Source organism: Elephantulus edwardii, unplaced genomic scaffold (assembly GCF_000299155.1).
Source record: "Elephantulus edwardii isolate Elephantulus edwardi_28Jun2011 unplaced genomic scaffold, EleEdw1.0 scaffold00012, whole genome shotgun sequence".
NCBI lineage: Eukaryota > Metazoa > Chordata > Mammalia > Macroscelidea > Macroscelididae > Elephantulus > Elephantulus edwardii.
The window spans coordinates 22,983,694-22,996,703 of NW_006399762.1; the positions used below are offsets into that span (position 1 = coordinate 22,983,694).

Here is a 13,010-nt window from a genome sequence, read left to right on the forward strand (position 1 = left end):
ACAAACAGTAATTAATTATATAAATATAATGTACAGAAATGATTATATAAAACAAAATGTACATGAAGGAAACAATGTATATGAATGATTATATAAAATTTAATAATGCTATAAATAAGTAATTTTTTTAAAGCATTTGGGTTTATACATGCTCCATCAGAAGCACTGCTAAATGGAGCAATAAATAAAAACCATAGCAGCTCTAATATGAATAAACAGTATCCTCTTAAAAGGTTTTGAAACAAAGCAACATGGTAGAGAAATCCAGAAATTAATTCTTTTTGGGGTGACAAAACAATGAATGTTGGAAATGGATCATGGCAGTGACTATATAGTATCATCAATGTAGAGTCATTTTAAAATGTTCAAGGTAGAGGTGTGTTAATTCTACCAAAATGCATGTCAAAAGAGACTCTGAAAATTGCACTAGAGTGCTGAGAAGCCAAAGCAAGCTGAACAAAAGATTCCAAAGTGCAGTTTGGGAAGACAAAGCAAAGTATTATAATGGAATTGGAGTCAGAAAATCAAAAGGGCCGAACTCACTCAACATTTCTTAAGGGGAAGGAATTTAAGAACAAATTCAAGCCTTGAGTTGCAATACATAAGGATGCTTTGGACAAAATATTAAATGACTCAGGAAGCATTAAAAGAAGATAGAAGGAGTATACAGAGTCATGTACCAAAAGGAATTGACTAACACAGAAGAATTACATGAAACAACTTATGAGCAAGAGCCTTTGGTGATGAAAGAAGAAATTCAAGCTGCTATGAAAGAATTGGCAAAAAAACAAGGTCCCAGAAATTGATGACATACCAATTGACATTTCGACAAACAGACGCTGCCCTGGATGTGCTCACCAAGTTGTGTCAAGAAGTCTGCAGGACAAAACACCTATTCAACTGATTAGAATAAATCTGTATTTGTTCCCATTTCAAGGAAAAGTAACCCAACAGAATGTGGAAATTACTGAACAATATCATTAATATGACATGCAAGCAAGATTCTGCTTAAGATTATCCAAAAATGACTGGAACAGCACATCAACAGATAACTGCCAGATTTGTAGTACTAGTGATATTATGGCTATATTAGATGGATCTTAGCTGAAAGCAGAGAATACCAGAGGAATGCCTATCTGTGTTTCATTGATTGTGCAAAAGCATTTGACTGGGTGGATCAAAACAAATTTTGGCTAACTCTGAGAAGAATGGGAATCCCAGAAGATTTGATTGTGCTTATGCAAAACCCATACTTGGACCAGGAGGCTGTCATCGGAACAGAACAAGAAAACACTACATGGTTCAAAATGGGGAAGGGTGTAGATCAGGGATGTGTCATATCTCCTTACATTGTTAAAGTCTCTGCAGAACAGATCATCTGGAAGGCTGGGTTCTACGAGGAGGAGTGTGGCATCAGTATTGGAGGAGAGTCATCAACAGCCTACGTTATGCAGATGACACAATCCTGCTTGCTGAAACTGAGAGGGACTTGAAGTGCTTGCTGCAGAAGGTCAAGGAGTACAGCCTTCAATATGGATTGAAGCTCAACATCAAGAAAACAAAGATTCTCACCTCTGGGCCAGTTGGCAGCATCAAGGTAGATGGTAAAGAGATTGAGATTGTTGACAGCTTTAGTTTGCTTGACTCCACAATCAACACTCTTGGTACCACCAACCAGGAAATCAACAGAAAAAAATTGCATTTGGAAAATCTATGTCAGGAACCTCTCTAGAGTACTGAAAAGCAAAGACGTTATTCTGGAGATTATGGCCTGATCCTGGCCATAGTCTTTACAATTACTTGCTAAGCATCAGAAATCTGGACAATGGCTAGGGATGATAGAATCAATGCCTGAGATGTGGTACTGGAGAAGAGTATTAAATATACCATGGACTGAAAGAATTCTGAGGCTTTGTCTGACATACTTTGGGCATGTTGCAAGGAGGAACCAGTCCTTGGAGAGGGACATCATGCTTGGAAGGGTGGAGGGACATTGCAAGAGAAGAAGACCCTTAATGAGATGTAGTAATTCAGTGATTGGGGTAATGAAGGTAGATGTATCAGAGACAATTAGGTTGGGACAGGATATAGCAAGTTTCAGGGCTATTGTACATAGGGTCTCTCTGATTCTCAAATGACTCAACGGCACATAATAACAACCACCACCACAATATTTTTTTAAGAAAAATATGCAAATATGTTGTTGTTGTTGTTGTTAAGTGCCGTCGAATCATAGGCAACCCTGTGAACGAGAGTTCTGGACACTTGTATAACTTTCATCCTTTCTCTAGGTTTATAGGGTTTTCGGAGGCAAGCTATTACGGAAGTGGATGTCACTCCTGTTTGCAAGCTTGTTTTAATCAGGGAGCTCCACCAAACACTGTCCACCATGGCTAAACATTATCACATTTGACACATCAATGTCAGTGTTCAGCTTCACAGCAACCGCAAGTTACATCTGTACAGCAGGTGGACAGACCAGGGCTATACGACATAGAAGAATGTTTGACCAAAAACAATTAAACCCAGGCCTGAGGGCTACGGATTATAGTCACTCACCTTTGGCTTGGTAGCATCACTTTCTGTCCACTAGGCCAACTGATCTCTCTCGATGCTGTTGTAAATATAAGCATGACAAACTCAAAATTGTATTTGATGAAATTTCAGTATTTGAGTAATCTTGTATATTTTTGTTGTTGTGTATTGTTGAGTCAGAACTGACCCCTAGCTGACCCTCCAGTGGGTTTTCGGAGACAGTCAGTCGCACGGGAGATTGCTCATCCTTTTCCTGCAGAGCGTTGGTGGCCTCAAACCGCGTGCCTTCGAGATTGCAGTACAGCTTCTTGCCACTACTTAGTAATTACATAACTTGGAAAGTATTGCTAAGCACTTACAGAGAGTACGTGTGCTACATGATGCATATTTAACATTTCTTAATGAAAGGAGTCCATGCCATCTAGAAATTACTGATTATCAGGTAATAAAAGTGTTGTGTTGTCATTATACCCAGCTACAGAGGCCTGCCAGTACTTGAAATATTTGTGCTATTGAGGTATTAGGGAAGTAAGTAATCCATCCATATTAAATACTCGGTGAGTTAGTGGCAGGCCATTATTCATCTTGACTATAATTGAATCTATATTTACTAGAGGTGCTTGAAAGGCAAGGCAATTAACATCTTCAAACAGCCCAGTTTGTTAGAAAAATTTTCTCTTTCAAAAGTCAAAACTGAAAAGTAAGAATGCAATCAACCATAAATGATACTTTCATATTACTCAACCGGAGAAGTAACCACTAATGCTTCTTAGATGACTTCTTACAGAATACTAGTCCAAAGAATTACTTTAATTTCATCACTGTACAATTTATACAGTATATAATAAGGAACTTGTTGAGTTTTGATTTTTTATAAAACATAGTATTTAATCAAACAAATATCAACTCTTGTTGTTGACTATCTTTTGACCCAATATATACCTTACATATTGACTCTGTATTTGCTTGCTTGAACACAGATAGCCAGGGCAATTTTGGGTGATATTGACTGGTGTGCTGTATGCAATGATGCGTAGGGTAACTGCCATGGAGTCAGTGCCTGGTTGCCTACTCTTAACTTCTAAAAGGTCACTGGTTTTAATCCATCAGCTGTTCTGCAGGACAAAGATGGGCATCTCTGCCTGTAAAAATTTGCAACCTCAGAACTCCAACGGAGGGTCACTATGAGCTGAAATCAACTCAGTGGCTGATTTTAGGGTCATGTTTTTTAAATAAGTTATTGTTGGTTGCTATCAGTTTTGGCTCATAATGGCTCCAAAGTACAAGTTCTCTGTAAAGTGTAAAAGACTGTTCGCTTTCAGGGAGCTAACCACCAAAGACAGAGGCACCTCTGGATAGATGTGAACCACCACCCTTTTGTGTAATAGTTGAGCAAGCACTTAACATTTTTCATTACCAGAAAGTTAGAAGCATACAGATTTATGTTTCTAGAGGGGAAAAAGATATCATACTTTAAACATTATTGTTGTTATATCATTGAGTCAAAACTGACTCATAGCTGACCCTCTAGCAGGTTTTCAGAGGATGGAGATAACCCATTTTTCTCCCATGGAGCAGTTGTTGAATTCGAACTGTATACCTTTGGGTTAGCAGCACAATTTCTTACTACTAAGCCACCAAAGCTCTAAAAGTTATCACTAGTATTTAACTCAACGTATTGTCCTTGAGTAGGAACTACCTTATAGCTGATCCTCCAGTATATTTCTTGAGGCTATAAGTCACACAAGGAGGAGAAAGCCCATCCTTTGCGCTTGCAGCTGCTGGTGGACTCGAGCCAACCACTGAAAATGCCATGGAGCACAGTTCTACCCCCACGTGAGAGTGCCATGAGTTGACATTAACTCAGTGGCAACCACCTTACAGTTTGTATTTTAATAAGAATATAATCCAAATAAAAACACTTAAAGTCAAGGTGATTCTAACCAACAATGAACATATATTTAAGAATGTTGTTTGATTGTTGTTGTTTGTGTACCATTGAGGCAGTTAATCAGTCGCATGGGAGGAAATCGCCCATCCTCCTGCGGAGCAGTGATGGCCATGACTTGTGAAGTTCTTGCCAGGGGCTAGAAATGAAAATGAACTATATTCCACAGATTTTCATGAAGCCAGTTAATCACCTGCTTCATGAATATAAAATTTTAGGTGTCCAAGAGGAGAGTACAAACCTCAGTGAATTTATTCTGCACTCATTTATGGCGAATGTCTAGAATTATTGCTTTATTTGGTGGTGTTTACCAAGTAGGTCAACCTGCATTCTCTTAAGTAGGAACAATTCTTGAGTGCATAATGTGTTATCAGACCACTATGAGTCAGCAATAATTTGGAGCAGTCAAGGGGGAAAAAGGTTTTTTTTAAGAAATAATGCTTTTTAACTTAACACAGTTTGCTTTTAACATTATGTCTTAGAACTTCTCTGCACTAAACTTATTGATCTAATTGGTTGGGGAATACTCACTCAGAGAGATACATTTCCTTTTCAGGAAATGTACTTAGGTGCTTAAATTATTTACGAGGCCTTTCTTGCTTTCTATTGAATCATAGTCCCATTGAAGTTTGTTAGCTGTTATTTATTCTTTTTCTTGGTATCATTCTACTATAATTTTCTTCTGCTGGGTACAGCAGTAAACTAGCAGTCTAATTTGGAGTGTGGTGAATGTGTCTTGTATTAATTATATAGTTCCAAATAAGGATCATATCAAAACCTACTTACCAAACTTTGTAGCTCAGAATTCTAGCCCCTTCTAAAATGAATATCCTGAAATATTGCCCAGAGATGTTTTACTAAAAATTTACTAATGCAGTAATTTTTTTCCACAATGAATCATGTTTAGAAGTGTTTTCATGGAAACTGTGCTACAATTCCAAAGGCACACATTCAAATCTACCAGCTGTTTAGCGGGAGAAGGATGGGCAGTCTCCTCCCATGCGATTAACTCCCTCTGATAACTCATCAGAGGGTCAGCTGTGGGTCATTTCAACTTGATAGTACACAACAACAACAAATTTTAAATAAATGAAGAGAAAAAAGAATGAGAGATTAATAGTGAGATCCATGGTCCATCACTTGTAACTTTTGTTTCCTCTGTTGGCCTTCAGTATTTTTTGCCTTTATTTGTTTGCTGATATCTTTGAACACAAATCCAAGACATTATTTAGGTTTACCCATAAACATTTCTGAGGGCCAAGATGTTGGTTTGTGGATTACGGTGCATCTGATTCAAGGTCATGGTCTTTTCAGTCATTTTCAATGCGCCTGAGAGCTGAACCATGAAGAATTGTTGTCTTTGAGTTGTGGAGTTGGAGAAGAGTATTGAATATCCCAAGGACTGCCAAAAAAAACCACACACAGATATGTCTTGGAAAAAGTGCAGCCAGAGTGCTCCTTGGAGGAAAGGTTGTTCCTTCAAAAAGGATGTCTTGCTTAGAAAGGTGGAGAGTCAGTGAAAGAGAGGAAGACCATCAACAAGACAGATTGACAGTGAGTGCAGCAATAGGCTTAAGTATGTCAGAGATGATGACAGGGTTCAAATCTGTTTTTCATAGGGTCGCGATGAGTTGTACTCAACACAACAGCATCTAACAAACAACAACCTAAACATTTCAGTGTGTATCCAAAACTAGTAAGGACTTTGAAAATTTACTTAACATAAAATTTTTATGTTTTCTGTACAAAGGGTCTGTACTCAATGGCATCTATCAACGACAACAACAACATAAAATGGCTAGTCCCTGGGAAGAGACATCCTGCTTGGAAAGATCAGTGAAAGAGAGGAAGACCCACAATGAGATTGGATACACAAAACAGTGGGCTTGTGTATATTAGAAATGATAACTAAGACACGGTTCAGATCTGTTTGTAGGGTTGCTATGAGTTGTAGTTAGCTTGACAATATCTAACGACAACATGTGTATAGTGAGCGAGCTTTGGTGGCGTTGCCAGTATGGCCCTGTGTCACTAACACAAAGGTCCCACCTCTGCAAAGGTCCCACCTCGGCCTGATCAAATCCACAAGGGCTTCACAGAATGGAGCAGTCTCCACCTGTGTGATTTACAGCCTCTCAAATCTCACTGGAGGGTAAGCCGTGAATTTGTTCCAATGCAATAATAATGAGTCTAAGAAAAGGTGCTCTAAGTGGTACTTACAGCCGCAAACAAAAAGCTGGTGACCCAAACCTACCAACTACGACTCAGGAAAAGTTGTTGCCGTCTACTTCCACAAAGATGTACAAGCTTGGAAACCCTCTGACAGAGTTTCAGAGTAGGGTTATTAGAAATCAAAATTGACTTAAAGGTGTGGGTTTGGGATATGCCTGCAATCCTTAATAAGAATTTTCTAATTTTATTCAAAATACCTCTTTACATTTGGTCAAGAAAGGATCCCAAAATGTTCTATACATTGTATTTGGTTGTTATGTCTATAGATCTGCAACAAACGTAGGCTTTTTCTTTTTCTTGTGGTATCAACCTTTTTTAAGTTCAGTTGTCCTGCTGAATGTCCAGATTGTGGATTTATTTGATTGTTTTCTCAGGCTGGCTGCCATTTATTCCTTGTCTTCCTATAAGCATCTAGAAGATTGGATTAGAGTCCAACTCAAGGTTTTATACAAGTGTATTTATAGGTGGTTCTAAGTGCTTCCTAATGCTTTATATTAATATCTGGTAATTATACCAATTAGTTAACAATTGATGTTTAATACATGTCTTCTTTGTGGAGAGGATTTCAAGAATCCATATTGAGAAATCCATATATTACATAACTTACACTTTAATGTTTTAAATCATCAATTTTAAATCAAGATCATCTTTTATTATCATTAGCCTATTATCTTTATTATCCCAACATATACCTTGTCATCAATCATTTGTTTCCAATTAAGTAAATTATTTTAAAAATTCATCTGTTAAAATTGATTTTTACACATTTTGAAAAATGAAACTTAATTCTCAGCTAAATTACGAAGCATTTTCTTTGCACCTGAATGCTATGTGGCTAAAATTTTTAGAGTTCTAGAGCTCAAAGCAATATAAATCCCGAGGTGACACTTCATCTGCTATTGTTTAATCTGATGACCTATTGATCAGCAGAGCATTCAGCAGAATGACATATTGCTAAATTGACTAACAACCATCTTTCTTCACTGACATATATCTTCAAGATTATGTTTCCATTGCTCATAAAAGGGGGACCTTGTACAACATTCGAAGTGTTTTAACAAGCTCATTGTTTAAATTGATTGCCTATCACAAGCTGTCATTTATCTGCTTCTTCGCAGGAAGAAATCTTTCCTGTTTTCCGCTCTGTATGCTGCCTTTATATTTGGTGGTCGGCACCTAATGAACAAACGAGCAAAGTTTGAACTGAGAAAGCCATTAGTTCTCTGGTCTCTGACCCTTGCCGTCTTCAGGTACGTTATCTTCATTTGCTTGATACAATCCATTATGTTTCTTGAGAGAAAGTGACTGTTGAACATTTTGCTGTATATTTTTGTATGTATGATTTTTAAATGTGTTGAGGACTAAAACAAAGCCATGTTTAGGAAAAAAGTCTCCATGGAGATAAAATTTGCCACACTGTATGCAACCTTTTTATTTTGAGAAATCTAGGACCGTCTTCCGTTTTTGCCCAGATACTCGTGCAGTGATCCTATTCATCTGTTATGGTTGGAAGCAGTTCTATTATTTCTGCTACCTAAATATAGATGAAGGGCCACATGCAGTACAGGGCTGACGGCCATTGTAAGGCAGAGCTCCAATGTGATGGGCATGCTGTTACTAATACATGATCAAAGATGGCACTTGTTCAAGCAGACATTGGATATCTGTGTGTGTCAGCATCACTAGGCCAGAGAATGCTTTCAGTCTGCATTCTCAGAGCCCGCTCCACCCAGACACCGCCAACTGCCTCCACCTCCTCCACATAGGCTTATACAGACACTTCTTACTTTGCATCGCAGAATGTACCATACAAACAGACTGAATACAGACTGACCTGACTCGGCATGGTCCCCACAGACAGCTGTCCAGGCAGGCACATTCCTCCAGGATATTGGGCAACATTTCCAGCTTCCTAATGTTTGGTGATCCAGGCAATCACAAGTTTAATTAGCACACAGCTGGTGTCCAAGCAGGTGCCAGAATTTACCTGCAGTGATGACAAAGGCTATATTTGTGTTTTGCTTGTCAAAACCAGCAAGTTTATAAAGAGTCTTGGTGGAGGGGGATGGTGTGCTGAGTCTACTGCAAAGCACAGAGTCATCCATGTTGATATTCAGGGCTATTTTGTTGTTGTTAATTTTTCACATTATATGTAAACTGTTCTACCACTTAACAAAAAGATGGGATAATTACAAATCTTATTGTTCACTCAGTATATTTTCAGGTTTGATTGTCAAAATGGATTGAAAGTGATCAGATGGGAAGAAGACTTTCCTATCAACTCTTGTGTTCTGTATACTTGTATGATGTTGGATCCTTGCATCTAACACCCATTTCCTGCTACTATAAAATACACTTATGTTTTTATTATTATTATTATTATTATTATTATTATTATTATTATTATTATTATTATTTTCTGTGTATGTACCATCACATCAGATCTAAGTGGTACAGGAGGAGATTGCCCCTCCTTCTCCAGCAAAGCATCTGGTGAATTCAAACCATGTACCTCTGGGATTGCAGTGCAAGAATACACTTAATGCTTTGATATATTTTAGAAGATAGGTGAGTTGCCACTGAGTCAATTCTGACTCACAATTATGGTAGAATTTTCCCATATGATTTTTAAGGCTGCAAATCTTTAGAGGGCTCTGATGGGCTAGTTGATAGGGAATTGTGCTGCCAACCCAAAATGTGGGCAGTTTGAATCCTCCAGCTGCTTCACAGGAGTAAGATAAGCAATCTTCTTATAGCTTCAGAAAACCCATTGGAAGGTCAGCCATGAGATAGTTCCAACTTAATGACAACAAATTTGTTTAAGTTAAATCTTTACAAGAACAGACTGTCACATTTTTCTCCCAAACACTGGTGAGTTAAATCTTCCAGCCTTTCAATTAGTAGCCAAGCATTTAAGTGCTGTGTCATCAAGTCTCCCTTATTCAGACATTATTCAAGCCGTAGCCTTGAGGAACTTATAATTGAGATCTATCATTAGAGATTCCACTATGGTTTGTGCTAAGGTATACATAGTTGAATTTTAATTTTCATTTTTTATTTAAGCTTGAGAATATGCCCATCTATTGTTTTCTGTTCCTTCAATGGAGATTTATCTATATCCAACCGAGGCTTGTCAGAATTTTACAGCTTTTTGTTTTTTCGTTTTTTAAAACTTTAACGCATGTAAGTAGAGAAAATAGTACAATAAACTTTCATGCGCTGGTTTGTTGTCATTGTCGTTGTTGTTGTTATATGACTCATAGTGACCCCACAGGGAAACTACCCCATAGAGTTTCCAAGGCAATGTTGTATTTTTAGTATGATTTTTTTAAATGTTATTAAAAATCTTTATTCAAATTTTCTCATCTCATGTATTATTTTGAATGTTTTATTTTTTAAAAAGTAGATCAAAGTTTTTCAGTTGGTTAATCATATTTTTCTACTGATTGGATCTCATTTGTTTACAGAATCCCCTTTTCTCCCCACCACTCCTTTAAAACTACCCTGATTAAAGCCAGATCATTCATTTGCTTCATATGTGGGTTTTACTGATTGCAGGCTGCTGTCTTTTGTCTTTTTTACAAGCTGGCAATTAGATTCAGAAGGTTAATTATATTGAGGCTTACTGTTTGACAAGACTTCCTATAAGAAGAAACCTGGCTTCTCAACTAGCTATTCCATTAGCCTAAAATGTGTATGACAATGTGTGTGCGTGTTCTAGTACTAGAGGGGGAAAAGGTGCTCTTACTATGTAAGGCAGGATAAATGCTTTATGCTGCTGTTAGGTGTTGTCAAGTTAATACCACGTGTAGAGACCCTGTAAACAACAGATCTGAATCCTGTACTCTCCTCACTGTGTCAGTCTGCCTGGTTGAGAGTCTTCCTTGGGCCATTTTGTCTATTTATCAGTGTCTTCCTAAATCCACTACACGATATTTGATTTGATGACATAACACGCGGACAATAGCATTTGTTTACATAAACAGCATGCATATGAACTTACATTTCTATTTGTTATTGAATTTTATGATGCCCTTTTTTGGCAGTGGCAGTTTCAGATGGACTCTTGAATCCTTTCACATACCTTGAGCAGTGCAGATAGCTTGAAATTTGTTATGACAAGATGTACTGGGCTATTTTTCAAAGTGTGGAGGATAAAATTTGAAGTTTGTATCACTGAATTTACAGGGGCGGTCAGCTGACTTTATTTATGTTTTTCCGCATCTCTTTGAAACCCAAATGAAACTGTTCACTACAGTTTAGTAAACTCATGTGTCCTTTGCCCACAGGGTGCTTCATCCCTGTCAGGTTATGATATAAATTTGGAAGAAGACTTTGACTATATAGGAATGTACAATGGGGTTGGGAGAGAGGTGGATGCCAGCGATAGTTGAAAGTAAAATCTTTCACTGAAGATTTAGTATCTGTTTACATTGCTTATAGGATATGCTGACCCTGGCAATGTGTTTCTGTAGGTACTGGAGTTCTAGGAATGTAAAGAGTTGACCTGCCAAATGGAAAGTTTGGAGTTGCTGTAAAAGAAAGGCCTGGTGTCCCACATCCAGTATATATATGGTCAGCCACTGAGAACCCCACGGAGCACAGTCGACGCCAATAAACTAGCAACTACTTATTGGTTGTGCTTCACTGTGCTAACTTAGTGTTTATTTCTAGGCTTTTTAAGGCCAGACATGAAACAGACTCCTGAATTGAAACAGACATTTATGTTTCAATCTGAAGATTTTATTTGACCTTTACCTTACAATTAATAGTTTCTCTTCGGTTCCTAGTGTCAGTATATAGTTCCTCATTTATCTCACAGCACACCTATCTCCCTAGTACTCTTACTTATTTTTGATTGGCAAGTTCTCTTTTTTGTTTCTACTTCTTAATTTATTTCTTCTATTACTTGTTTTATATGAAGACAAAGAAGAACCAGAAGGACATGCAAGAGTGTAAGGCAGGCCAAATGATTATAATATTCTCTGCAGGAAATCTGAAAACATTGATAATGGAGTTCTAAGTTTATACTAACAGAACCTGGTTCTATGTCTAGAAGGGTATGTGGTTGATCCTCAATGGTTAAAGAATATTAGAATGTTAGTAAGGTATTGGCAAGCCATTTATTAAATGAAATAAGCTACATATAGAGTATTTTTTTAATAGAACATTCATTCACATTTTAATCCTAGGCACAACAGTTATCTGTTCATTTACACATTTAACAATTTGTAAATTCTTTTTTTTAAAAATTAAGTTAAAAAAAAAATTAAATGCTAAATGATGCATTTATTTACTGACTGTTGATGTAGTATGTAGCAAATTTAGATTAATTGCAGTAAGAAATTTTCTCTTTCGTCAAGAGTAACTTAAGCAAGGATATATTTTTGTAAAAGCTCTTCCTTTCCTGAGTTTTCAGATACATTTGTATAAATGTGTATATGTCTTTCAAGAGACCTTCCCTATATTAGCTGTAATGCCTCAGATTCTGTCATCTAGTCTACCTCTCTTTCCTCCTTCCCTCGTCATCCCCCCTTGAAAAATCTGGTGGAATTTGGAGAAAGAAGGAACAAGAAAGAGAGAGAACTGGTCATATCCAAATTTTTAAGCTACAGAAATTGGAGTATAGTAAGGTTTTTCTTTGGGAAAATTCTGAAAAGATGTATTATTATGTTTTCCTGCTTAGGAATAGTATTTTCTTCCTTCCCAACTGTGATTCTTTCCAGTTCCCATCTACTGTTGTTAATCACAAACTGAAGCAACTGAAATGGGAATTATTTTGGATACTTAAAAACCTTCCCTTGATTATCAGTATAGTCCAGGAGGGCTGGAATTTTTTTGCATCTTGTGGTGGCTATTCTTTTGTCAAGAATTATCAATGTGAGATTCTCATTTTCTGAAATGATGGTAATCTTTTTACAGGCCCTATTCAGTATGGTTTCTAGGACACTGGCATTGATTCCAATAAGGAGATTTCACTACTAAGTTTTCTGAGGCCCACAATGGATTTCACCTGTGAATTATTTACCTTTATTCAGAGCTCACTATCAGTTTTCTAGTCGTACCCACAATGGTGGTAACCTGTTTACCTCAACCTGAAGATAAGCATTTCCTTATTCAGTGGCCCGAGGTGTCTGAACATTGTTGTTATTGTTATGTGCTATCAAGTTGCTTGCGACTCATAGCTTCTCTCAATATTTGCCATAAGCTAGTGTTAGCTTATGGTAAATATTGAGAAAATCTGGCTATTTGAGTTCTGGTGACATAATGAGCAATGCTTCAGGTCAGCGATTTG

General features: G+C 37.3%; 1 protein-coding gene across 1 annotated transcript in view; it reads left to right on the plus strand.

Annotated features, from left to right (window-relative positions):
- The window catches only part of ELOVL6 (ELOVL fatty acid elongase 6), a 180,862-nt gene that overhangs the window by 95,212 nt on the left and 72,640 nt on the right, over nucleotides 1-13,010 (plus strand). The window contains exon 2 of the mRNA XM_006881090.1: nucleotides 7,834-7,965. Within this exon, the coding sequence (XP_006881152.1) occupies nucleotides 7,834-7,965 (132 nt within the window). The remainder of the gene's footprint in view (nucleotides 1-7,833; nucleotides 7,966-13,010) is intronic.